Source organism: Lynx canadensis, chromosome A1 (genome assembly GCF_007474595.2).
Source record: "Lynx canadensis isolate LIC74 chromosome A1, mLynCan4.pri.v2, whole genome shotgun sequence".
In the NCBI taxonomy this organism is placed as follows: domain Eukaryota; kingdom Metazoa; phylum Chordata; class Mammalia; order Carnivora; family Felidae; genus Lynx; species Lynx canadensis.
The window spans coordinates 130,216,578-130,241,312 of record NC_044303.2 but is presented as its reverse complement, the minus strand read 5'-3'; the positions used below and the strand labels follow the sequence as shown (position 1 = coordinate 130,241,312).

The 24,735-nt window shown below is 36.1% G+C and overlaps 1 protein-coding gene across 2 annotated transcripts in view; it reads right to left on the bottom strand.

Annotated features, from left to right (window-relative positions):
* The window catches only part of IPO11 (importin 11), a 194,925-nt gene that overhangs the window by 57,638 nt on the left and 112,552 nt on the right, over positions 1–24,735 (bottom strand). For both annotated transcript variants that reach the window (XM_030321825.1, XM_030321834.2), the window contains exons 25-27: positions 18,790–18,885; positions 17,726–17,839; positions 10,357–10,478 (exon numbers count right to left, since the gene is read on the bottom strand). In XM_030321825.1, the coding sequence (XP_030177685.1) occupies positions 10,357–10,478; positions 17,726–17,839; positions 18,790–18,885 (332 nt within the window). The remainder of the gene's footprint in view (positions 1–10,356; positions 10,479–17,725; positions 17,840–18,789; positions 18,886–24,735) is intronic.

The window sequence follows — 24,735 nt, the reverse complement described above, 5'->3', positions numbered from 1 at the left end:
ACAAAAGGGTGATAGAGTTACAGAATTCAGAGACCTCCTCATCTTACTTGGTATTGAGCACATCACTAAATAATGGCAAAACTGGCCACTAAAGTTTTAGATTAGAACTCAACTTTCCCAGCTTCCCACTGCACTTATTGGAAGGTATATTCCCCCTGCTTTAATTAGTATTATTTCACAGCCCATTCATATTGTTAAGGTAATTTAAAATCTTCTCATTAGCTGTCAATCCTCTGGTGAAATCTTCATATCATCTCCAAGGGATAATAATCCTCCCCAATTTGAACTGCGACATTTGATTTTGCTCTAGAATAATACATCAAAATGGGTCCTCATATTCCTTTTCTGATTCCTAGTGATTTTCATTAGAACTATTGCTGAAGAGGACACTCAGCCTCCTAAAAGGGGTTCCTCCTTTTTCCCCCAGGAAATTGACTCAATGAATGATTTTTCCTCTCACACCTCTTGTAGAACCTTCATTAATACTGCCTTCAAATAACCTCCTACTTCAGGTATCAGTACAAATCTATTTTCTTTTCCCTTTAGAAATTCCATTACAAGTACAAGAAGGCATAAATAAAAGAACAATTATTCTATTACCATCTTTTCAATATATAACCACCTATGTTATGTAGCTACTGATCTTACAGATCTTAAAAGTTCTGGTCTTATAGATCGTATAGATCTTAAAAGTTACTGCTTTGGTGACAGATTAAATGAGGATGCTGAGAGGTAATGTTATCAAAGACAATTTCCAAGTTTCTGACAGGAGTAACTGGGTGTTCAGAAGTATCCAATATTGAGCAGAGCATAGTGAACTGGTTACATTATCCCCATCAAATATATCCAATTCAGTAAATTACTGAGAGCCCACTAATGTGTCAAACATTGTGCTAGATTATAAGGGTACTAAAGATAAACAACATCTGGTCCCTGATCTGAAGGAGCTCAAAGGGGTCCTATAAGACAATGAACGTTCAGTTGACATACTCATTATAATAATACCATGTAGGCTATTCTGTAAGCAAGTACCCTATGTCTGGTGTTAAGCAGAGGAAAAAAAAAAACAATAACAACAAAAACGTGTACACCATTATCATCACCATAGGCAGAATTGATTTACTGAGTATATACCACTTCCTAGGCATTGGTCTAAGTATTTTACATGTATTAGGTCACTTAACACACAAAACAATCCAACAGTTTAGCTCTATTTTATAGATTAGGATAGAAATGTGTTAAATACCTTGTTCAAGGTCACACAGCGAACCCAAAAGCCAGGATTCACATCCACCCAGTGTGGTCCCAGGGCCTGGACCTTAAGTCTTTCACTGTATGTTCTCACTCAACACATGGGCCTAATCTCCAAAAAGCCCAGGAGGTGAGATATGTAAAACGCAAGCATAGAAGCAGAGCAAGCGCTACACAACAATGAATGTATGATTCAGTAAAAACATTTCAAGAAGGCAGAAATCACCTGTAGGCAGAGAAAGTGGAAGGAGTTTCACAAATAAAAAAAATGGAAGACAAATAAAACATGTCAAAGGATGGCAAAGATTTCAGGTAAAGCAACCAAACTGGAGCCCTTTCACCACCTATAATTCTACCCTCTTTCTCTAGTTTCCCTTCAACCTATAGCCTCTACTCTAAACCTTTTTCCATGACTTGTAATAAATATGGGGGTTTAAGGGCTCCATCACCAGTGAGTGCTAACTGAAGTAGCACATGCTGCTGTCTGGCTGCACATTCAACGATTATTGTAAATGTCTGGCAGATACAAACTGAGGATCAACTCTATACAACCACTGCATAAAGATGGGCCAATGAAAGCTTCTTCCTGGGCTGAAAGCCTGCCAATTTCTGAAAGGTGAAATGGAGGCAACAGCAATGACGAATGAACAAGAAAAATGAAGAGTGTCGGCAGGCATCACATGGAAACAATATGAATGGGAGAAAGCCTCACAGTAAATGATGGACAGCTTCAGGAAAGCCTAAATTGCTACCTTCACACACTTGGTCAAAGTGACTGATAGTAATAAAATTAGTATTAGCAGTATTAATAGATAAGATTAGAGCAATGATTGAAAGACTAATATTTCACCACTTACCATTTAACACTCCTATGCCTTCAACATTTTAATGGGAATGGTATATACAATGTCCAATTTAGCCTCCAAATAACCCAGAGCTGCTGGTTAGTACTACTGCCTCACAGGAGACATGAAAAAAATTAAGAACCAGAAAGCAAAAACGGGTCCGACGTCACATCAACAGTAGGTGGAGCAAACACCTAACCCAAATTTAGCTTTCCTCTCCATCACACCATGTCTTTTTCTCTCTGAAACTGCTGTATGGAGTGAAAGCAGTTCAAGGAAAGAATCCGCCAAAGTACGATGCTCCCCAAGCGACAGAGGTATACTGGCTGCACAAGAAACACCAGGAAGTACACAGGACTCGTGACTGTACTCCTTTTGTCCCCTTGCTGGAGCTAGCTGCTCTGGGACAATTATTTTCCTTTACGGCTTCAGCCACTTTGAGGGCGTGCACCCAATAGCTCATTCTCATTCACAAACTTCTCTTAATCTCATTCTAAAACAGTTTGAGATCCTGCACCTTTAGAGTCCTCTTATTTGACTATAGTTTGGTCTCTTGCGCGAGATGTTTAAAATAAGTTAACTGCTATACAATGGTTGCTGATCAGTTAAGAGGATTGAGTGTGAGATGAGGGTCACCTTATGAAACCGGTTTGTCAGAAACCTTTAATTTGTAGACAGGGCACTGGTCCTAGATACAGAAGATATGAAGAGTGTAGTCCCATATTCACAAGCATTCAAGAGCTTTCCCTAGTAGTTAGGACAGGAGACAGAAGACACAAAGAGTCGTTCTAAGGTGCAAGGGTACACTGACCAGTATGCCCACCAGCACCCTCAAGGTGCAGTGGCACCTATCACCACTGCACAGCAGGGTGCTCCAGCACATAATGAGAATTTTAAAAATACTGCTGAATGTTTGTTTTATCAGTACTGCAGGCTTTATATCAGGAAAGGAAGGTGGGGGCATTTTAGTTCTGCTACGTTTTAAGAGTAAAGTGGATTTTTACTGGAAACAAAAACCAAAATGGACTATTTCCATTCAAATTCTAAGGTAAGGTGGGGCGCCTGGGTGGCGCAGTCGGTTAAGCGTCCGACTTCAGCCAGGTCACGATCTCGTGGTCCGTGAGTTTGAGCCCCGCGTCGGGCTCTGGGCTGATGGCTCAGAGCCTGGAGCCTGTTTCCGATTCTGTGTCTCCCTCTCTCTCTGCCCCTCCCCCGTTCATGCTCTGTCTCTCTCTGTCCCAAAAATAAATAAACGTTGGAAAAAAAAAAAATTTAAAAAAAAAAAAAATTCTAAGGTAAGGGGACAAAAACACTTCAAAATACTTTACAAAGGGTTGACATTTTGGGGGTAAGAAGGGAGGGACAAAGGGATTTCGAAGCACTGACAGAAAAACAAATTCACGTTCAGCTTTAAAAAAGAAGTTTTTAAAAGGATTATAACCCTTCAACAATAACAACAAAATCAGCAAGCCCAGGAATAAGTCATTTACCTCAAAACTGCTTTGTATACAGATAAAGGCAGTGAACCTGTGATTATGGCATCCATCGTTCATCTTCCTAAACCACCTTGTCTACATCCTCCAACTTCTGCTAGATTACAGCTAACAAAATTCAGTTTATGAATATTAATCAGCTCAAAAGTAGATATCTTATTCAATTTATGTCTGCAAAGAAGACCAGCCTATAAATTCACAGCAAGACCCCAAAAAATACATATGCACAGCCTAGTCGAATGACAAAATCATTAAAAGCTGCATCACAGAGGGGTTTTCCCAGATGAAATGAAATGATCAAAACCAGTCATTACTACAAACTATACTGGATTGCATACAAAGGAAAACATTCATAAGCCAAAGATTATTTTTTGAAAAGCCAAGGGTATATATCCCATTTGTAAACCATATAGTCAAAGGGAAGACAGGGAGTAGAACCTCACCAGGCAAGGTCCTGAAATTCCCAAGTACTCTTACACATGTTTTATTTTCCTTATCTAACAATGAGAGAGAAGTAAAGAGTCACCATTCAATACATCCTATAACGATTGCTCATTTTATGTTCGACTCTGACAATATAAAATTTCTAAACAACTTTCCCAGTGACACCTTACTGCCCTTTGCACAAACCTCTATATATTGAGATAATACACACTACATTAGAAATCAGTTCAAGCAAATCTTGACGAAAAAATTAGTAATAAGAGCAACCATCACTCGCACACACACACAAAATGAAAGCCCTACACTTTAAGTTCCACAAGGGTAAGGACTGCATCTGTTTTCCTCCTCACGGTAACCTCACCATCTAGCATTGCAGAGATGTTCAGTTAAATTTCATGGAAAGGGAGGGAGAATGATCAACTCTAAGGGGTAGAGTTATCACTAAGGGTGCTTTCAGCCACTCCCACTCTAAACTTAGTAGAATATGCACACCTGAAATACCACGACTTGATCATCTTATCAATTTCACACAAGAAGTAGAGGAAAAGTATGTTTCCCATCAGTCTTCTCAAATTGGCCTCTCTTATCTGGACTGTAGAGTTTGATACAGAAACTTACGCAGCTTTTCTGTCGCAACAGAGACAATGTAACTTTAATTGGTAACTTGACTTCCCATAATAGCTCAACCTACTATCAGGAACCCATTTATAAAATCAGACCTATACAATGTATAGGAATCTGGTGTTTTAATTACCTATCACTCAAAATAAATACATAAATAAATAAGTAAAATTACCCATCACTCTAATCCAGCCCAATAGAATGAGCAATCCACTAGCAACTGAGATTTTGATTAATCAACTTTAGAAACAATCAATCTTGAAGACTCTCATCTTTTTGAAATTGACACAGATAATTAGTATAAACAAACATGTCCACGAATAGCTTTTCATTTCAAAATTAACTAGCGTTACAATGAAAACAATTAACGATGCACAAAGATTTTCAGCATTTATTTAATGTTTGTTAAATGGCTTAGAATTTAATTATACTCTTTGTATATCATATGCATATTTTAATTGTAGCACTACAGAACAGTACAAATTATCTTATTCATTATATAAACTGGTTTTCAGAGAGACTCACTTTTCCCAAGTGTTAAAATGAAACCTTAATTCCAAATCCCACAATCTCACACTACCTCTTTTCTGAATTTATAAAAACATATTTAATGCTCAAATGACTAATTTAAATGTTAAATATACATCCTTTTCAAAGTAAATACATCTAGATTCATTTTATACTCTTGGAAAGGGTATTGACAGGCAGATAACAAAATTTATATATACAATTAATTTAACACATTAAAATATTCCTAAGTAGTTGCATTCAAAGAACCCCTAATTTGCAACAACACAACAAATCTACAAATCTACAAACTTTCCTTTTTAAGTTTGCTAAATTAGGTGTGCTAATACGGCAAAAGTGAAGAATGATCTATCTACCTCAAATAGTACTTTATACAGTGACCAAAAAGTATGCTACACTTCCTACCAGGACTGACAAACTGAGAAATCAAATTGACTCAATTTTTCAGGCACAAACATTCTTTGGAAGTTCAGAAAAATGTATTTAGTTGGGAGAAAAAATGGCCCATGACTGTAGTCTAAGTATTACATTCATTCTTCATTCATTCAATAAACTTACTGTGTACCCCCTAAGGTGTTAAGCGTGGTGTTAAGAACAAAAGTTGATTAATACTCAGTGTATTAATCATGGGTTATTTTCTGTATGCTGATGGTTTGACGGATGCGATCTTGATGACCCTGGAAAGAATGCCCCTCCCAGGGCTAGCCAATTCCTAGAGATAGTAAATGACTGCCTTCCGACATACATTCCATATGCAAACCATCTGATCCAGAGCCCATACTCCACTACTTCTTTCATCAGGCTCTTACACTTAGAGCCACTATCCCCCTGCTCTAATCACCAAAGGGCCAGGTAACACACAAGTGGCAAAAGTGCCTGCACCCTAGAGCCTACTGAAATTATTTAAACTAGCCCAGCCTAAACTTCCCATCCTAAACCTCCTCGCCCTCGCTTTCCCATTCCTTCCCATGGAAACCACAAGAAAGGTTCGTGCCCACATTGTCCCCCGACTCCCTGTGCCTCCAGACCAACCTGGTGCTTCCCTGTGGTTCTCTGTGGTGTGGAGTGCATCCTCCCCTTGGGAACTGCTAAAGACAAACCATCTTTCAATGGCCATTTCCCCTGATCTGATGGCCTCGCCATATCTAAATAAAAATAAAACCTGCACTTTACTTAAAGCACTCAGGACCTACTAACGATGCACTCATATTTAGTAATGTATCCTGAACCAATAAATGACTGAATAAGCAAAGCATGAATGCTGGCAACAAACAGGCAAGCAAACACTAGATCGCAATTTCAAGACCTGAATCCTAGCATTTTCAGCATGTGACAAGTTGGGCAGGAGTGAAATGGATTTTTAAAAAATCCCCACATGACAATTAGTAGCTTATCTTTAACAGTATTGTTTAGCAATACTGTTAGATGGAAACTATTAACTGCATGATACATTGCAGAGAAGAAAAGTGAACGGTATCTTGCAGGCCTGTCTTTCGAGGATGTATGTTCTACTCTCCACACAGCTCTGTCCCTAATACCCTCACCGCCCTTGCTCTAAGGCCTTGAGCTGGGGGGATGACAGAATCAAGACTGCAAAAGAATACAGGCTTCCTTATGAGAGTGATGAAAATGTTCTAAAACCAACTATGGTGATGGTTGCAAGACTCCGTGAAAAATTCTAAAAACGACCGAGTTGTACCCTTTATGTGGGTGAATTGTATGGTCTATGGATTACATGTCAATAAAGTTGTTACACCCCTCCCCCCACACACACACACACACGTTTCTAAGACATTTTTCTTGGGAAAGACAAAAAATTGAGAACTGATTTTCACTATAGAAAAGCTACTGAGATCTTAGGCCAACAATTTGCAAATAAAAGAAAATACTATAAAATATTAAAAAAATATATGACCTGGAAGTAAAAAAGAAAAACACATCCTATTTTAAGGGATGAAAATAAAATTCTATAAAGTTAAATACTCATTTAGAAATGGTCAGTTTAAGCCAAGTATAACTCAGGTGAAGCAACATGTCTACAACTTAAAAACTGTAAATTGCCTTTAATTTAAATATGTTTAAACTATACCAAAATAGTACTCTTTGGAAACTGTTACCTTGATTCAACTAGTCTAACATTTTAAAAGTCGTAAAATGACTTACCTTAGAAACCGTATTAAAGTTTTCTTAAATAATAATTAATGTTCAAGTGTAGATATTATATATACTATTTTTGAGATAAACGAGAATTATGGAGAGGTACCAAGTATCAAATCCAAGCAGATTTAGTAAATCTGATACTCAGAGGAGTATATTATAAAGGCAATTTCTCCCGGAAAGCAAGCTATCATACCTAAAAACCATGCAGCTTTGCCAATCTCTTTAATTATTCAACTAGCTTATGTTAAATATTCCCCATTGGTGACTTCCTTAAATCTAAAAATAAAAGTCAAAATTCTGGCAATACTTGCTCTCAAAGAACACTTACATCTGAAATGCTTAGAATCGCATTATAAAAAATGTGTCTTTGAAGGTGGCAGATGAATTGCTATTTTAGAGAAGACAATCAAAGTGAAGTTTGATTATTCTCATCTCCAAGTAGTAGTTTTGTTTAATCTATGACTTTGGAAGAAAATTTTTTTGGAAAATATTAAAGGAGATATATGTAAATAATGTTATGGTCATATAAAAATGAAATGAAGAAAATACTGCTTCCTCTACATATAAATATGACCCTAAGAAAGGCAGGATATTCAAACCTGGAATTATTCCAGCTAAAGAACGGAAGAGGGAAACAAAAATGACTCAAGACAACTGCACTGCATAAGTTTAAAAAAAAAAAAAAAAGATTGCACTATGTTAAGAAGGTGATCAAGACAATAGAACAAGAATGTACACAGCAGATATCCTTAAGCTGGGGATAAGGCAGAGTACTATAAAACATCATGAAGCAGAAAGTAACATTCCTTAGAACATATGTCACTGATACACATTTTAAAAATGAATTAATGAACAGGAATACAGACACTCAATAGACCTGAAAACGTATTTAATTAAAAATGAGTGCACGTACACAAAGAGACTTAGGCTTCTTGAACTCTTTCCTGCAGTAAATGGATGAATAAGTGAGAAAAGAAGAGAGAAAGAAAGGAAAGAAATAAGAACAGCTAACCTCATCTATCCAAATAGTCTGACCTTACATATATAAACTCATTTAATCTTTACAATACTCTCACTAGGAACGTATCTGCATTTTAAAAACAAGGAAATGTAGGCACAGGTAAGTCAAGTAAGATGGTCATGGTCATCAGCAAGTCACTACTAGCAATGAGATTTCAATGTAGTTCCGAAGTCTATAGTTTTTACCAAATTTCTCAACCAGAACTAGATTAGGGTAAAGGAGAGTTTAACAGTTTCCCAAATGGTCATTCTTGAAAGCAGTGATTCTAAACTGGAGGTTAGAGGTTCACTGGTATCTTTCTGCATTTAACGTGTGTTATCTCTAATTTACCCTCAAGAATTTCAGTACTTGGTTAGAGACAACTCTAACATGCTTTATTAACCTTAATATTTTTTCCATTCATTAATTTATTCAACAAATGTTTACAGTGTTGGCTACTGTCCAAGACGAGGTTCTTTAACACTTCCATGTTAAATGCCTAAATACTCTCAAGTCACTGTTTCTCCAGTAAGAAAGGAAAACAGAAGTAGAAACACAGGTAGCTGGAATTTGGTCTTCAGAAATCAGTAAGATCCCACTCAATTTCAGAGTGAGGAAATATGTTGGTCTTGTGCACGTCCACCTAAGAAAGAGCACCACCCTGTATTTAAAGGAACAAGTCCTGGCATCCAGTGGGGCCAGCTCAAAATATGCCTTATGTTATGCCACATGCCACACACAAGGAAAGTTAGTTTACATCTTCAAGTTATTTCTTTACTCTATAAAAAGAAAATATTCATGCCTATACCTCAGGACTGTATTAAAAATTGAATGAGATGTAAATGTTAAACATGTGGCAGTATATAAAGACATACAGCATTACAGTATGTGTTCAATAATTATCTATTGCTATGGTGTTAGGACAAAACAACTACCTGTGGGCTTATTTCAAACTACCATATCAGAAATAAACAACACCTGCTAAATGGATTTATTTCAGTTATTTATAGGATTTAGTTTACCCTGACTTATCATTAGGATACAAGTGTTCTTAAAGTTCCCTAAGACATAATGATGTAGTTTATTATTCTCACACAAAATCAATTTTAAGGCCTGCTTTACACCTTTAAAATTAAAAGTATAAAAAAAACAGGGGTGCCTGGGCATTTCAGTCAGTTAAGGGTCCAACTCTTGATTTCGGCCCAGGTCATAATCTCCCAGTTTGTGACTTTGAGCCCCGCATTGGGCGCTGCGCTGACAGTGTGGAGCCTGCTTGGGATTCTCTCTCTCCCTCTCTCCCTCTTTCTCTGTCCCTCCCCTGCTGTGCTCTCCCTCCCTCTCTCTCTAAATAAAAAAATTTTCAAATAAATAAGTAAAGAGAGTGAGAGAGAGAGAGAGAGAGAGAACGAAAGAACGAAAGAAAGAGGTAATGCCAAACTCCACAGTGACAAGGGGTAAAAACAAAAAAAACTGATAGTGTTGTTTAACGTCCAAATCAAAGGATTTTAAATTTGCTTTATGGAAATGAAAGTTTTAACAAAGTGTGTAAACTATAACAAAATGACTTTAGCTATGCAAAGAGAAAAAAGAAATTGCAAGCTTCTTTAGAGATAATACACAATAAGTAACAACAAATTATGTAACATTCTTTTGAATTACCAGGAGGATACTTTATAAAGTGCTACTGACATAATTTTACACGTTGACCTTATACAAAAAAGAGGACCTAAAATAAGTAATAAAATCTGATTATAAAAAAATGAAAATTCAGACAAAAGTGACATAAATTATGAAATGAACATGACCAAGTTGAAGTGAAGTGCCCACCGCTCCCATTCACATCTTTTTTAGATCTAGACCAACACTTATCCCATCACGGTCTACTAACAAAATTAGCACACATATATATATAATACAACACTGCCCAGCAACATTCAGCAATACCAACGGCCAAAGATAGTGCTAATATTTTGATGCTTTAAAGAAACAAAAGTATTAAAAAGCATTTCCTCACCTATTATCAGATGGCAGAAGAGAAAGCAAAGCCAAAGCTGAAAGTTTTCTTCTTTCAGGCTGCGTAATGTTGTCCATTCGATCAACCCACATTTCAATCATATTTCCCAAAAGCTGATCCATCTGAAAAAAAGAGCAGGAGGCATCTTAAAATAGATGAAATGCTATTTACTTGCGGAGCACTACTGTTAAAGGCTAAGACCTCACAAGGTGTGGTTAAAGTTCAATTCCAGCAAATGACAGAACTGAAATACAAGAATTTGGGGCAAGCCTGGAGCTGGAAAGGAATAATTTGAGCAAACCGGAAAATGACTCTCATTAATCTTGAGAGCCAACTTATTCCGAGATCTAAATAGATTTAGATTTTAGTAATTTCATTTAATAAATCACCAATCCAATACACTCCTGACGCACTAAAAAAGTACACTCATTTTTCAAAATTGTCAACTTGTACTTAGGTTATAGTTACTCACTTGGGTGATTAGATGTTTAAATATTTAAAGCGTAATTTGCTGGACTGATTTGTTGCTACTTTTAGAGGAAAGGATAGGTTGTAACCTCAACCTGCAGTATTTCAAAGAAAAATCAGTTTCCAGGACATTTATATGCTACATTAAAAATAATCAACATAATACAGAATTGCTAAGTGTGCTGGTTAACTGTACCTTTCAACTCCGCCAGGCTAAGGTGTCCAATTGTCTGGTCAAATACTAGTCTAGATGTTACTGTCAAAGCAGTTTACAGATATGATTAACATGTACCAAGAGTTGACTTTAAAGAAAAGAGAGATTACCCTAGATAATGTGGATTGGGCCTCATTCAATCAGGGGAATTTCCCCTTAAGAGCAAAACTTAAGGTTTCCCAGAAAAGAAGAAATCCTGCCTCAAGACTATAACCCAGAAATCCTATTTCAATTTTCAACCTTTCCTAAAAAATTAGGACTCGCCAGCGCCTACAATCAAGTGAGCCAATTCCTTAGAATCACTCCCTCCCTGCCTCCTCCCCCTCCATTCTCTCATATTCTCTCTCATCCTTGTGTGTGTGATGTGTATACATGCACACACATCTCTCTCCACACAAAAGATTCTCTTTTTTCTGGAGAACGTTGACTCAAAGTGTTAGAACCTATCAAGGAAAACACAACCAACTGTACTGATCATAGTGACTGAAAGTCAATCTCAGGGTTTGCTTATAAACACCTGTCCACTTATAGTACTTCTGAAAAAATGCAATTACTATCAACATCTCTACTTCATGGATTTGGGGAATATAAAGTCAACCTTAAGTTCCCACACTGTTCTTCTTATATGCCTCTACATGTTTTCCTAGAAATACTTCAACTTTGTACAAGTAATAAACAGTCAAGGAAACACATGTTCAAGACAATTACTTATATGAGTTCTGCTAACTGTGTGCTGCATCCTAGGATGCAATGAAGTCACAAAAGGCTTATAATTATTCAGAGACACAGAGAAATATCTGTCAGATACCACAAGAATTCTTCTTTATGATGACTTTCTATCTTTGGGAAGTACTACTCAGAAATCCAGGTAAAACAAAACGAAGTTGCAGGTGTCCAATCTGACTCCAAAGTTTGAGAATCTGAGTGGTGCCCAATAAGCATACATATTCCATTAGTAAGTAATTGTGGCAATTTAAGAATGAAATAAATATATTATCCTTTCTTTAGACTTATATATTGTTTTTCAGTTAACTACTAAATTATTAGGACTAAAGTACATATTAAGCCGCATGGAGCCAACCAGTTAATAAAAGAAACCATGAGATATTTTTATTTCTTCTGGCTTATGAGCACGTGAAAATATTATAGACACGCTAAGGGCACCATGAACCATGACTATTTGGTAACTTCTAATATATATCACTTGTCTTCAAGTCACATTTAATTTGGAAACAAATGGTAGAGAGGCTCTCTAGACTTCCTACAATTAATACCTAGTAAGCAAGACTTAAAAAATAAACCATAACCATTGTAAAAGCAAATATCAAGTTAACATTGAATGTAATGTATACAACTAAAACTACAATAAAGTATCTGGTTGGAATAAGGATGCAATCAGCAAAGACAGATGTCTCCATAGTCTATACATTTATTTCCTTGATTACAAAAATAATAACAGCACAAAACAGTGAATGTGTGGGGACTTAAATAAACAATTCAAACACAGGGGCTCAGCAAGCTTTTTCTGTAAAGGGACAGTTAGTAAATATTTAAGGCTTTGTGGGCCTTATTGTCTCAGTCATAAATATTCAACTCTCAACATTAGTCATAAACAATATGTAAAGAAATGCACATGGATGTATTCCTGTACAAAATTTTGGAAAACTTTCATGTGTCAGTAAACACTACTATTCTTTTTTCAACCATTAAGAAATATAAAGCCCATTCTTTTTCTTTGTTTATTTGTTTATTTTCAGAGAGAAAGAGAGACAGTGTAAGCAGGAGAAAGACAGAAAGGCAGAAAGAATCCCAAGCAGGCTTTGAGCTGTCAGCACAGAGCCTGACATGTGGCTCAATCCCACGAACTGTGAGATCATGACCTGAATCGAATCCAAGAGTTGGATGCTTAACCAACTAAGCCACCCAGTTCATAGACATCCCTATAAAAACCATCCTTAACTCATAGACTTTACAATAACAAGCAGCAGACTGAATCTGGGCCATAGGCCATACACAGTCTGCTGACCCTGTGAACACATGAATAGAGCCAAAACAAGGATGAAGCAAAAAAAGTGTGTGAGGTCAAAATTTAAGGAGGTGCTCACTCTCAGCACCTCACTTGCCTCACCCAAACCTGGCCCTGATGATAAATGCATAGTTCCCAAAACTATAGGAATACCTAAGAAAGACCCAACTAAAGCTTAGGAGACTAAGGCAAAGTTACCTACAGGAGCTTAGTTGTTTGTTTTTTTTTTTTTTTAAGTTTATTTATTTTGAGATAGAGAGAGAGTGTGAGCTGGGAAAGGGCAGAGAGAGAGAGAGAGAGAGAGAGAGAGAGAGAGAGAGAGAAAATCCCAAGCAGGTTCCACAATGTTAACACAGACCTCAGCGTGGAGCTCAAACCCATGAACTGTGAGATCAGAATCTAAGCTCAAACCAAGAGGTGAATGCTGAACCAAATGAACCACCCAGGAACCCCTAGAAGATTTTAGTTTTAAGGCAGAAGGAAACAAGATGAAGAATCAAGCTTAAGGAAGGTGAGAGACTGGGACGGGGTGTTTGAGGGAGAGGGAATGAAGAGCCTGTAGGCAAGTACTCTGGAGCAAGAGGAAGGTAAGTGCTCTCAAGAAAGTGAAAAGTGATCTGCGCAGTGAATAGCTGATCATGAAGTTCCAAAATGAGGCTAAGGGATGAGGCTAAAGGAGTCAAGAACTAGATTATGGTAAGCTTTTGTAGGCAAACCTATCCTGGAAGCATATGGACATTTTGTTTTCATAATGCAGTATTATCAATTAGTACTGAACGTAGGCATTTGTTGGACTCCCTCCTCCCCTAAATCCCACAATGAAAGTAAAGAAATATAAAAAGCAAAGGATTAATCCCATAGAGTCCAAGAGGAGAAACTACACTGGGTAAAGACAGCAACAGTGTTTTGAGGATGGCCGGTGCATGAAACAATCTTAAGTGACTGGGCAGAACAGCAAAGCCTGAAACCAAGCTGCCCGCCAAGGAAATAACAATAATGTAAGCAGATGTGGTCCTCAGAATCCTGCAATCATCATGCCTCAAAGAAGGCAGAGGTGACGCACAGAGCTCAAAACAGGAAAACTGGCTGAGAATCTGTATAAGAAACAATCAGAACCTTGTAGATCCCCTTTCCCACTCCTGAAATAATTCAGAGACACAAAATCTGAACAATTAAAATCAGAGAAGCTCCAACTCAAGAAACCAAGAACAGAGGAAGGCAAGGTGAGGTATAAATTAAAGTCAGAGAATTTAAATGAAAATCTAGATGCTGAATGGTGAAACATTCTCACCTGCAAAGCCCTTCCCCCACCCTGACTTCCTCAACAGTTGTTCATACTAAAAGAGAGGCTATGCCTCAGGAGGGGAAAAGAAAAAAAAAAAAAAAAACCCACCTACAAATACTGTGACTTTCTAGTAAATTTCCCTAGACCACGCAATATCCCCAAAGTTCTAAGCTCTAAATTAGGTGATTAGTCTAAAAAGTTTTCATCATTCATTCAATATAAACAAGTAACCCTGAGAGACTTCGCACAACAAATGCTTACAAGAAAAAGTACTCTAATGGTGGCTTCTGCAATAAACCCAGCTCCTTTCCCAAAGATACGAAATCATTCTTAGTTTAACTTGGCCTACTCTACTATCTCATACTGTTCTCAAGTGTTGAGAAGAGATAACCTATCTCCAAAACCCTTGCTTGCTTCAAAGCTATCTGGATTTACTGGAATTCATTTGCCTAGCCCTAATTAATTCCTGCATGTATTTTTGATGTTCTTCAAAACTGTGCTTAGAGTCAAAAGCAGCCATCTGAACTGGAATACTATTTTATTCACTTCCATTCCCTTCGTCTCTACGCTCAAACATGATGGCTTGACATGTTTTTGTTGAATTCTTTGAGGAAAAACAAATGTCCTCTTCGTCATGAAAAATGAAAAGAGAAAAGTAAGAAGTGTTCCATAAAAGGCTTACGCTCTAAATACCAGGAATGAAAGAAGTCTGAACCAATAATAACAGCTCTTTCCTCAATCTTTCACACTGTCAACGGGCTCCAACAGTCCCAGCAATAGCCACTGTTTGTGATTTCTCTTTAATATGAAATTTAACACCGTGGAGGTGGCCTTTTCTTCTCATCTATTTTTTTTAAATGATGATTATTTAAGATAACATGGAAACATAGATAGGAAATTACAGAAAATTTTCTGTATGACTTTTTAATGCACCACGTTAAAAACAAAACAAAACAAAACAAAAACACAGTAAAAAAGCTTCCCCACGTTGGATTTGACAATGATTTCTCGAATATGGCACAAAGGCATAGGCAATAAAAGGAAAAGAAAGGCAAACTGGACTTCTTGAAAACTAAAAAATTTTGTGTAACAAAAGTATCAGCAAAGTAACAAGGCAACCCACAGAACAGGATAAAATATTTGCAAATCATTTATCTGGAATTATCTAGAACACATAATATCTAGGAATTAATATCTAGAACATATAAATAATTCCTCAAACTCAACAACAAAACACAATCTGATTGAATGAAGGGCAAAGAACTTGACTTGACATTTCTTCAAAGAAGAAAAACACAAATGGGCAATGAGCATATGAAGAGATAGTCTACATCACTATTCATCAGTCTACATCACTATTCATTCACAAACACACGGAGATACCACCTCACACACATTAAGGTGAACACTCTCAAAACAACAACAACAACAAAACAGAAACAACAAGTGTTGGCAAACACTGGAACCCTTGTGCACGGTGGGCAGGAATTTGAAATGGCACAGCTGCTGGGGAAAAGAGTATGGTGGTTCCTCACAAAATTAAAAACAGAATTACCATATGACCCGGGGATTCCACTTCAGGATACCAATCCAAAAGAAGTGAAAACAGTGACTTCGAGAGGTAAGTGTAAAGCCATGTTCATAGTAGCTTTATTCACAGTAGCTAAATTGTGGAAGTAACCCAAGTATGAACAGATAAGCAAAATGTGGCATATACATACATTGGAATATCTTTCAGCCTTAAAAAGAAAGTAAAATCTGACCTATGTTACAACAAGGAAATTATGTCAGTGATGTAAGTTAGTCACAAAAAGGCAAATACTTTATGATTCCATTTACATGAGGTACTTAAGAGTAGTCAAAATCACAGGCATAGAAAGTGTAATGGTGGTTGCCAGCAGCTAGGAGAGTTATGGTTTAACGGGTGTAGAGGTTCAAGTTTTATAAGACTGGAAGAGTTATAAAGATGGATGGTGCTGATGACTGTACAACATTATGAATATATTTAATACCACTGAACGATACACTTAAAAATCACTGAAGGTAAATTTTATATGTGTTTTATCACACACAAAAAAGGAAAAAAATGTAACATAGTAGACAGCTCTCTTCTCACAGCACAATGAACACATCTCTAACATAGTGCTCATACGATTACTGTGAAATTACCCATTTAAGTATTCTCTCCCTTAAGATTACTCTAAGCTTGTCAAAACAAATGTCTCCAGTGTGTAGTGTACAAGTGTCTGATCCAGGATGGATAGGAGGCAGTGTAGAGTGTTCACTGAGAGATGAGGCTCCAAAGATAGGTTAGCTGGAATATACACAGAAACTCCATCACTTACTAGCTGTGTAAAATTAGGCAAGCTTGTAAATTTATGGAAGCCTTGGATTTCTTATATGAGAGATGGAAATAAAAATACTATTATTTCAACAGGTTGTTGTAAGGATTTAATATAATACATGACACTTATATTGTTGTTAAATATACTGTTATTTTAAAAATCACTCAACAAATTTTGCTAAACTGAACTAAATAAACTCCTTTAACTGTTTTAATATTATCCCATCACAGCTAAATTTAATGAAGGTAATGAAAAATCTTACATATCTATTCATCTAAACAAAGGCTAGGAGTTCTAACGATATTTAGATATTATCTAGTGATAATATCTAAATGAAGTTCTAGAAAAGCCATATACATTCTCAAATTTGCACTTCCTTGATCTAGATTTCCTTTAAGTGGAAATAACACATCTGTTATTCTTTGTTTTATTTCACAGAGATTTTACAAATTGCCTCCATTCTAAATACATCGTTCAAGTACTTTTCCACCTTCTGGATCTTACAAATGTGAAAAGATTAAGGACCTAAAACACAAAAACCATATTTTAACATAATGTATATAGTCTCACGTAACCAACTCACTTAAGAACCTTATTCCATACTTGCCCTGGTGGCTGGTTTCAGTTACAGTATTTTTTTAGTAAGCTTTTGCTGATAACCTTATTTCCCACAATAATTACGAAGGAAACTCACTGCATGACATTGCAAGACAGCAAATAATTTTATGTCAAGTATTTCTGCTTCAAGTATGAATAAATAAAAACTGCAACCATAAACAAACCAAAATTCCATCCTATGGCTAAGCAGAATACAAGTGCCTATTATGAAGAGAACAAGGGTAAATTTCAGTTGCCATTCACAGATTCCCTTTTCTTTCTTCAAAATTACAGGTATAATGTAAGTTATTAAAAATTTTAAATATAAAATTTTAAATACTACAAGACTTTTATAGAATTATTTCACCAAATTATTTCCAATCCTTATTTGAATAAAGACTGAATTTCTTTAATTTAACTAAACTGATTCTTACCTCTTGATTAAATTTATGTGCCATCTCATTAAGAAGCGAAGAAAAAAAACTAGTATTTTGTAGCAGGACTCGACCCATAACACCAAGATATGTTGACATCACGACAGGATACCTCTGTAAAAATAAATGACAGCACACGTAAAATTATGTCAGGAGTATAGGTAGGACTCAAAATTAGGTAGGAGTATAAATAAGAACAATTACGGACACAGTAACAGTCAACAGGGATATACGATAACATTCTACATCAAAATCCCTTCTTTAGGATAAAGTGCCAGTATTATCTGAGTTTGAAGTAACTTACTAAATATATGTCATACAAGGTCAAATAAATGTGTTACATATATGTTATATGGACTATAAACAGATACACAGAAAGAATATTTACCGATGGCTTATTTATTCCTACTACTGTGAATACTCCAAAAGTACATAGTTACATGGATCAACTTAAAAGAGTGACTTCAAAAAAAGAAGCATTATTTGCATATATTTAATAAGTGCTACAACTAGCACTGTTCTTTTCCATTCCTCTATTTCAAATCTTTGTGGATGAATACACATGCATATGAATAAGAGACATACGTTTAAAAAAAAAAAGCTATACTTTGTGGAGAAGGAAAATGCAAAGTTGGATAACTACCCTGAAAATTAGTTGATATACTTCAAAACACTCCAATTATAAGAAAAGGTCTCTGTGTATCTGTAATAATAAAGAAAAAGTATTTTTCCAACAAAGAAGGAAAATAAAAGTAGATGGCTCAGGCAGTTAAGCATCCGACTCTTGGTTTTGGCTCAGATCATGATCTTGCAGCTCCGTGGGCTTGAGCCCCACGTCAGGCTCTGTGCTGGCAGTGTGGAGCCTGCTGGAGAGTCTCTTTCTCTCCCTCTGTCTCTGCCCCTCCCCCACTCATGCGCGCGCGCGCGCTCTCTCTCTCTCTCTCTCTCTCTCACACACACACACACATAAATGCATACATACATACATACATAAAACTTAAAGAAAAAAAGTAGAATCCTAGAGTCCAATACTACTACTCTTAGAAGCTTAAGGAAAATCTTACCTCTCCTTCTATAATACCTCTGAAAACACAGGGTAGAATTGGTTGAAACATCTGTGGACCTAATACTGGGTTCACTTTAAGGGCGTTTTCCACAACCTAAAAATCAGAAAGACATACTGGTAATACTTAATAATGCAAGTAACTGCTTCATGCAAATACAGGTAAAGAAAACAATGAATTAAAGAACACACACTAAATCTCAGAATACACAAACACATGACATATTCAATATTCCAACACTAGATGCACTTTTACAATCCATTAAAAATCGATTTGATAAAAAAAGTGATATAAGGTGTATAATATATAGACATAGCTATACATACCACATAGAATAATTAATCACATTCTAATAACAGGTATCATTCTGTTAATGTATCACATTTGCATTATAAAAAACCCTTACAACCAACAGAGGCAGCAAAAGGCATTTCATAAGTGTTTGCTTTTTTGTAGTAATTAAGACAGTATGGCACTGGCACAACAACAGACACATAAATCAGTGGAACAGAACAGAGAGCACAGAAATAAACCCATAATTATATGGTCAATTAATCTTCAACAAAGGAGGCAAGAGTATGCAATGGGAAAAAGACTGTCTCTTCAACAAATGGTACTGGGAAAACTCAACAGCTACATGCAAAAGAATGAAACTGGATCATTTTCTTATACCATATACAGAAACAAACTCAAAATGGATTAAAGACCTAAATGTGAGATCCAAAACGATAAAATTCCTGGAAGAAACATACGCAGTAATGTCTTAGACGTCTGCTGTAGAAACACTTGAGTCTCCTTTGGTGAGGGAAACAAAAGCAAAATGCAAGCACTGGAACTACACCAAAATAAAAAGGTTTTGCACAGCAAAGGAAACCATCAACAACAAAAAGACAATCTACCAAGCGTAAGAAGATAATTGCAAATAATGTATCTGAAACGGGATTAATATCCAAGACATATAAAGAACTTAGACAATGCAATACCACCACCCCCAAAAAACAAATAATCTGATTAAAATGGGATGACAAATAGGTATTTTTCCAAAGAAGATATATACATTGCCAACAGACACATGAAAAGATGTTCAGTATCACTCATCATCAGGGAAATAAAAATTAAAACCAAAATGAGGCATCATGTCACACCCAAAAAATGGCTAAAATAACTGAGGATGTGGGGAAAAAGGAACCCTGTTGCACTGTTGGTGGGATTGCAAACAGGTGCAGCCGTGTGGAAAACAGTATGGAGCGACCTCAAACAATTATAACTAGAAGTACCTTATGATTCAGTAACCCATTACTAGCTATTTACCCAAAGAAAATGAAAACACTAATTCAAAAAGACATACGCTTTATTCTATGTTTATTCTAGCATTATCTCCAGTAGCCAAGATACGGAAGCAACTCAAGTGGCCATCCACAGATGAAAAGATAAAAAGGATGTGGTACAGATATACAACAGAATATTACTCAGCCATAAAAAAGAATGAACTCTTGCCATTTGCAACAACACAGATGGATCTAGAGGGTATTATGCTATATGACATAAGTCAGTGAGAGAAAGACAAATACCATATGATTGCACTCGTGTGGAATTTATGCAACAAAATAGTTTACAAAGAAAAAAAGAGACAAGCCAAAAAAACAGTCTTAAATACAGAGAACTGGTGGTTACCAGAGGTGGTAGGTGGGAAGGTGTGTGATATAGAGTGAAGGGGATTAAGAGTACACTTTTCATGCTGAGAACGGAGTCATGTGCAGAACTACTAGATCATTATATTACATACCTAAATAATGTATGTTAATTATTTTTAAAAGTATTGGCTTTTAAGCGAGAAAAGGGAAGTTAATAAAAACTATACTCACTCTCCAAAGGTGAATCCACCTTCCAAGTTTATCAATAAATTAGACAAAAAAGGCTTGTTGCATACATACTGTACATTTATTAAGTGAGAAATAATCTTATTTCATTTATAATATAATTATGTAAGTTACCAATCATCAACACTGATTGTTACAGGTGAAAATTTTGAAGTGTGAGTGAAATGGGTTCCCTCTATAACAAAGATAGGTAGCATGAAATTCAAAGTAGAGTGAGATTTTTTGTTTATTTTTGTTATATTTTTTAGGGAGCAAGAAGGGCAATAGTCAGGAAGCAGCAATGAGGACCAAGAAGGAATTTCCCATGCTTATAGCACCACTGCTGGAGAGGTAAGAATGAAACCAGACACCATTTAAGAGGTTTGTGGGCAGGTACTAGACTCAAGGCAGAGCCAAGCTGCCCTTAAAACTTGTAGCATTATTTCTCAAGCGTGATGACTGACATTCTGAGTGGGATAAGGATTTACTGTTCAGGACTACTCCATGCATTGAGGGGCTTTTAGCATCTCTGGTTTCTGTTCATTATCTGCCAAGAGCATACTCCAAACACGATCACAATCAAATATATCTCCATGCATTTTGAAACACTGTCAGGATAAGCAAATAATACCCATGGATGCTCTAATTTTGAGCAAGAAGTAAAGGGAATGTCCAAAGAAAAGTTTAAAAATACAAAAACTCTGTGGGCCAAGCAATATTCTATCTACTAAGAGATATAGGATAAAAGATATCACAGCTCCTGATTAAAAGCAACCAGAGATGAAATTCTGAAGATAATTCAATCTAACCACAATAAAGTGTATTTAAAAAAAGAGAGAGAGATTTGGAATAAGATGGGGAAATATGTAGATAAACTAGTAAACTGAGAGAATCTCAGAGGTAGATGCTACCACCAAGTCTCTACTTTAGCTATGAATGGAAAATAAATCATCTGCTGATGTTAGACAAACATTTAACTTCATTCCCTCCTGATACTCTGCTATAATTACAGTACAAGGATTTTAAAGGGAAGGGGCATTATTGTAAAAGGACCACAGGATGAGAGATGAACACTGGAAGACACAAAGAAGAAATTAAAAAAGTAACTGACTTATCAGGTCACAAAGAGCTAAAAACCTAAGGTTGCAATGGACAGAGTGGAGAAGCAACTTAATTTACACCATCTATCTTCTGCTACCTTTCATCAAAACCCACAGAAATTAGCAGAATCTCCTTTGGAAAATAGAGTATAGAAAAAGCTATAACTAAGACTGACTGAAAGTCTATTTATGGAACAGATTGCCCAATATTCCCAAATCTGCACATCTGGGCAACTGACCATCTCTCTCCCCAGGGAAGATAGTGTATTATCTTGAAAGGCTCTAAAAGAGTTTCCAGACTAGGAGACCCCAGTAGTGCCTAGTACAATAAATTAAAATCAACTGACATCAAGGCACATCATTGTAAAATTTCGGGATACCGGGAACAAGAAGCAGCTACAAGCCTGGGGCAGAAGAGGAAGGCCGGGGAGTGAGGATAGCTCTGGAAGAGACTTCATCAAGAAAATTAAAGTAATAAAATACCTGATGGGTCAAAGCATCTGAATGTATTGAGCAGAAACTACTGGCAAAGAAAGTAGTGCATATAAAATATTACACCAAAAAAATTATTAACTCCAAAGATTATAGAAGCGTGTGCAGAAAAGGAGTAATCATCACACATTTAGATCGTTATGATTTTCAAAGTATAAATTCACTTAAATCTATCATTCAGTACAAACCAGCCGTCAGTATGCATTTTCTTTATATATAAAGACAGTTACTATTGTATAAAGGACCCACAAATATTTCAGGACTAAAATGGAATTATTGTATTCAAAAAGGTTAGGAACCATAGCTATGGAAGATGAGGTTGTTTCTGAAAAATTATGTACCAAAATGCTATTATGAGACTTGGAGCAGGGATTGTGAAACAGAATCAAAGAGAAAATTTAAAAAAATAGAACTGATAAGATTTAGAAAACCAATTGAACAGTTAACCAAAGGTGAAAAAGTCTGGAATTAATCCTAGTTTTCATGTTTGACCAATGGTACAACTGTGGTCCTGCTAATAATAATGAGGTTTTATTGTGGACATGATGAACCTCAGAAGTGAAAATCCATGGAACGGTCCTTTTTAACTTCCACGCATGACATTTCACAGTCCACTTTCCAAGTAAGATAAAGCAGTTTTGACTTAAAAGCCACAGAGCTAAAATTATGACTATTTCCACTGAAGAAGGCACCTCTATAAACCTACGATCAAAATCCTTCCGAACATTTTGATCAGCAGCACTGCCTTCCATTCTAAAAAAAATTTGAAAAATCCATCTAATGATTTCAGGGGTAATAAACAATTCTGTATATATCAAGTGAAATGCAGGTACACACGGATGGCCAAAGAGAAGAAAATAACTCTAAAGACAACTAAAGTAATCAAAGATACTTTAAAATAAGGTAATATACAGATATTAATAGAATTTAAATCATAACTTACTCTTCGTAGGAGGGGAATCATTATGTTCTTAGGAGGAGAATCATTATGTTCTCAGGAATTCTAGCTTGTGTGATGTGTTTTAATCAGTGCAGTTTTATTCTGATGCTCAAACTGTCCCATCATTAGCCAAGTAGGAGCTCCTTCAAATTGATTCCTGTATCCTTTTCATAGACTCCCACCTTCTCTTCCTTCTGACACAAAGAGATCTCTCCATTTTATCTTGAGTATCTCTTGTCTCAACTCTGGAGCCAACCAGCAGGAAACAACATTTACAGGCCACAATCTATGTTCTAGGATTCTATGCCACAATCTATGCCACTGGATTAACACTGCTTCTAGGTCTTTCCCTTAGACAGCTTTAAGAAATCTGTTTTCTCTTCCCGAAAAGTATACACCATAAATTCACCAACTCCAGCTAACATTACAGCGTTTGACATAAATTCTTTGATTTTGTATTTCCATCTTTCTCTTACAGTGAAAAATCTCAGATTGTAATAACAGTAACTTGTTTCTTACTAATAAATACAAGATTCTACATATATACTTACAGGTTTCAAAATAACCATACTAATAATTACTAATGACAATAACACTGTTGAACGCAATTTATAATTTCCGAGTGTTTCTTTCTGGTCTAATATTGTATCCCACCAGGGATACACATGTAAAATACTATGTACTAAAGTTACTTGAAATATTCTTCTCAGATGGCTATGGCACCAACATAATAATAGATGCAAATGTTTTACCTGTTTTTGATCTTTAGGAACTACTTCTGCTTTATTATTTTAAATCCTGTAAAGCATCTATTTGACTCCAAAACCTAAAGCAAACAACAGGCATACAACCTGAAAGATCTACCTTTTACCCTCTCTCCCTCTTCCCACTCCATAACCACCTTTATTAATTTATTTGTCCATTGCTCTGTATGCTGTACTCTTGAAACAAGAAAATTACAGACACTAGTCGTCGCCTATAATCTCAAAATCATTCGAACACTATTATACAGAGGTCATCTTCATTCCTTTTTAAGCTGCACAGTACTTTTCCATGTGGTTTAATAAGCTGGGGTACCTCCAATCATCTAATTACCTATTACTAATTATTTTTTATCATTCTGCTATTATAAATTAAACTTCTACACTTTGGTTTTAATCCATCCCTTTTCTGAATATACTTGGAACAGACTATATTTTTTAAATCTGTCAAAAAAAACGCAGGCTTTTAGCTGGTATCTTCCACTCAAACCATTTTCTTGTTTTAGGCTTACACTGCAAACACAGTGGTTAAAGGCATGGATCCTGAAGTCAGAATGCCTATGTTTATATTACAGATCCAATACTTAGTAGGTGTGTGACCTTGGACAAAGTATTTACCTCTTTGTGATTTAATTTCTCATCTGTAAAATGGGGAAAAAAAACAGTACTATCATCATAAGTTTATGTGAGGACTGTTATGTGCTTAGCAATGTGCAGTATTTATGTTAATATTAGATCTATTATTATTATTACAGAATAAATTATACCTTAAAAATATTTGTGCCATCTTAAGT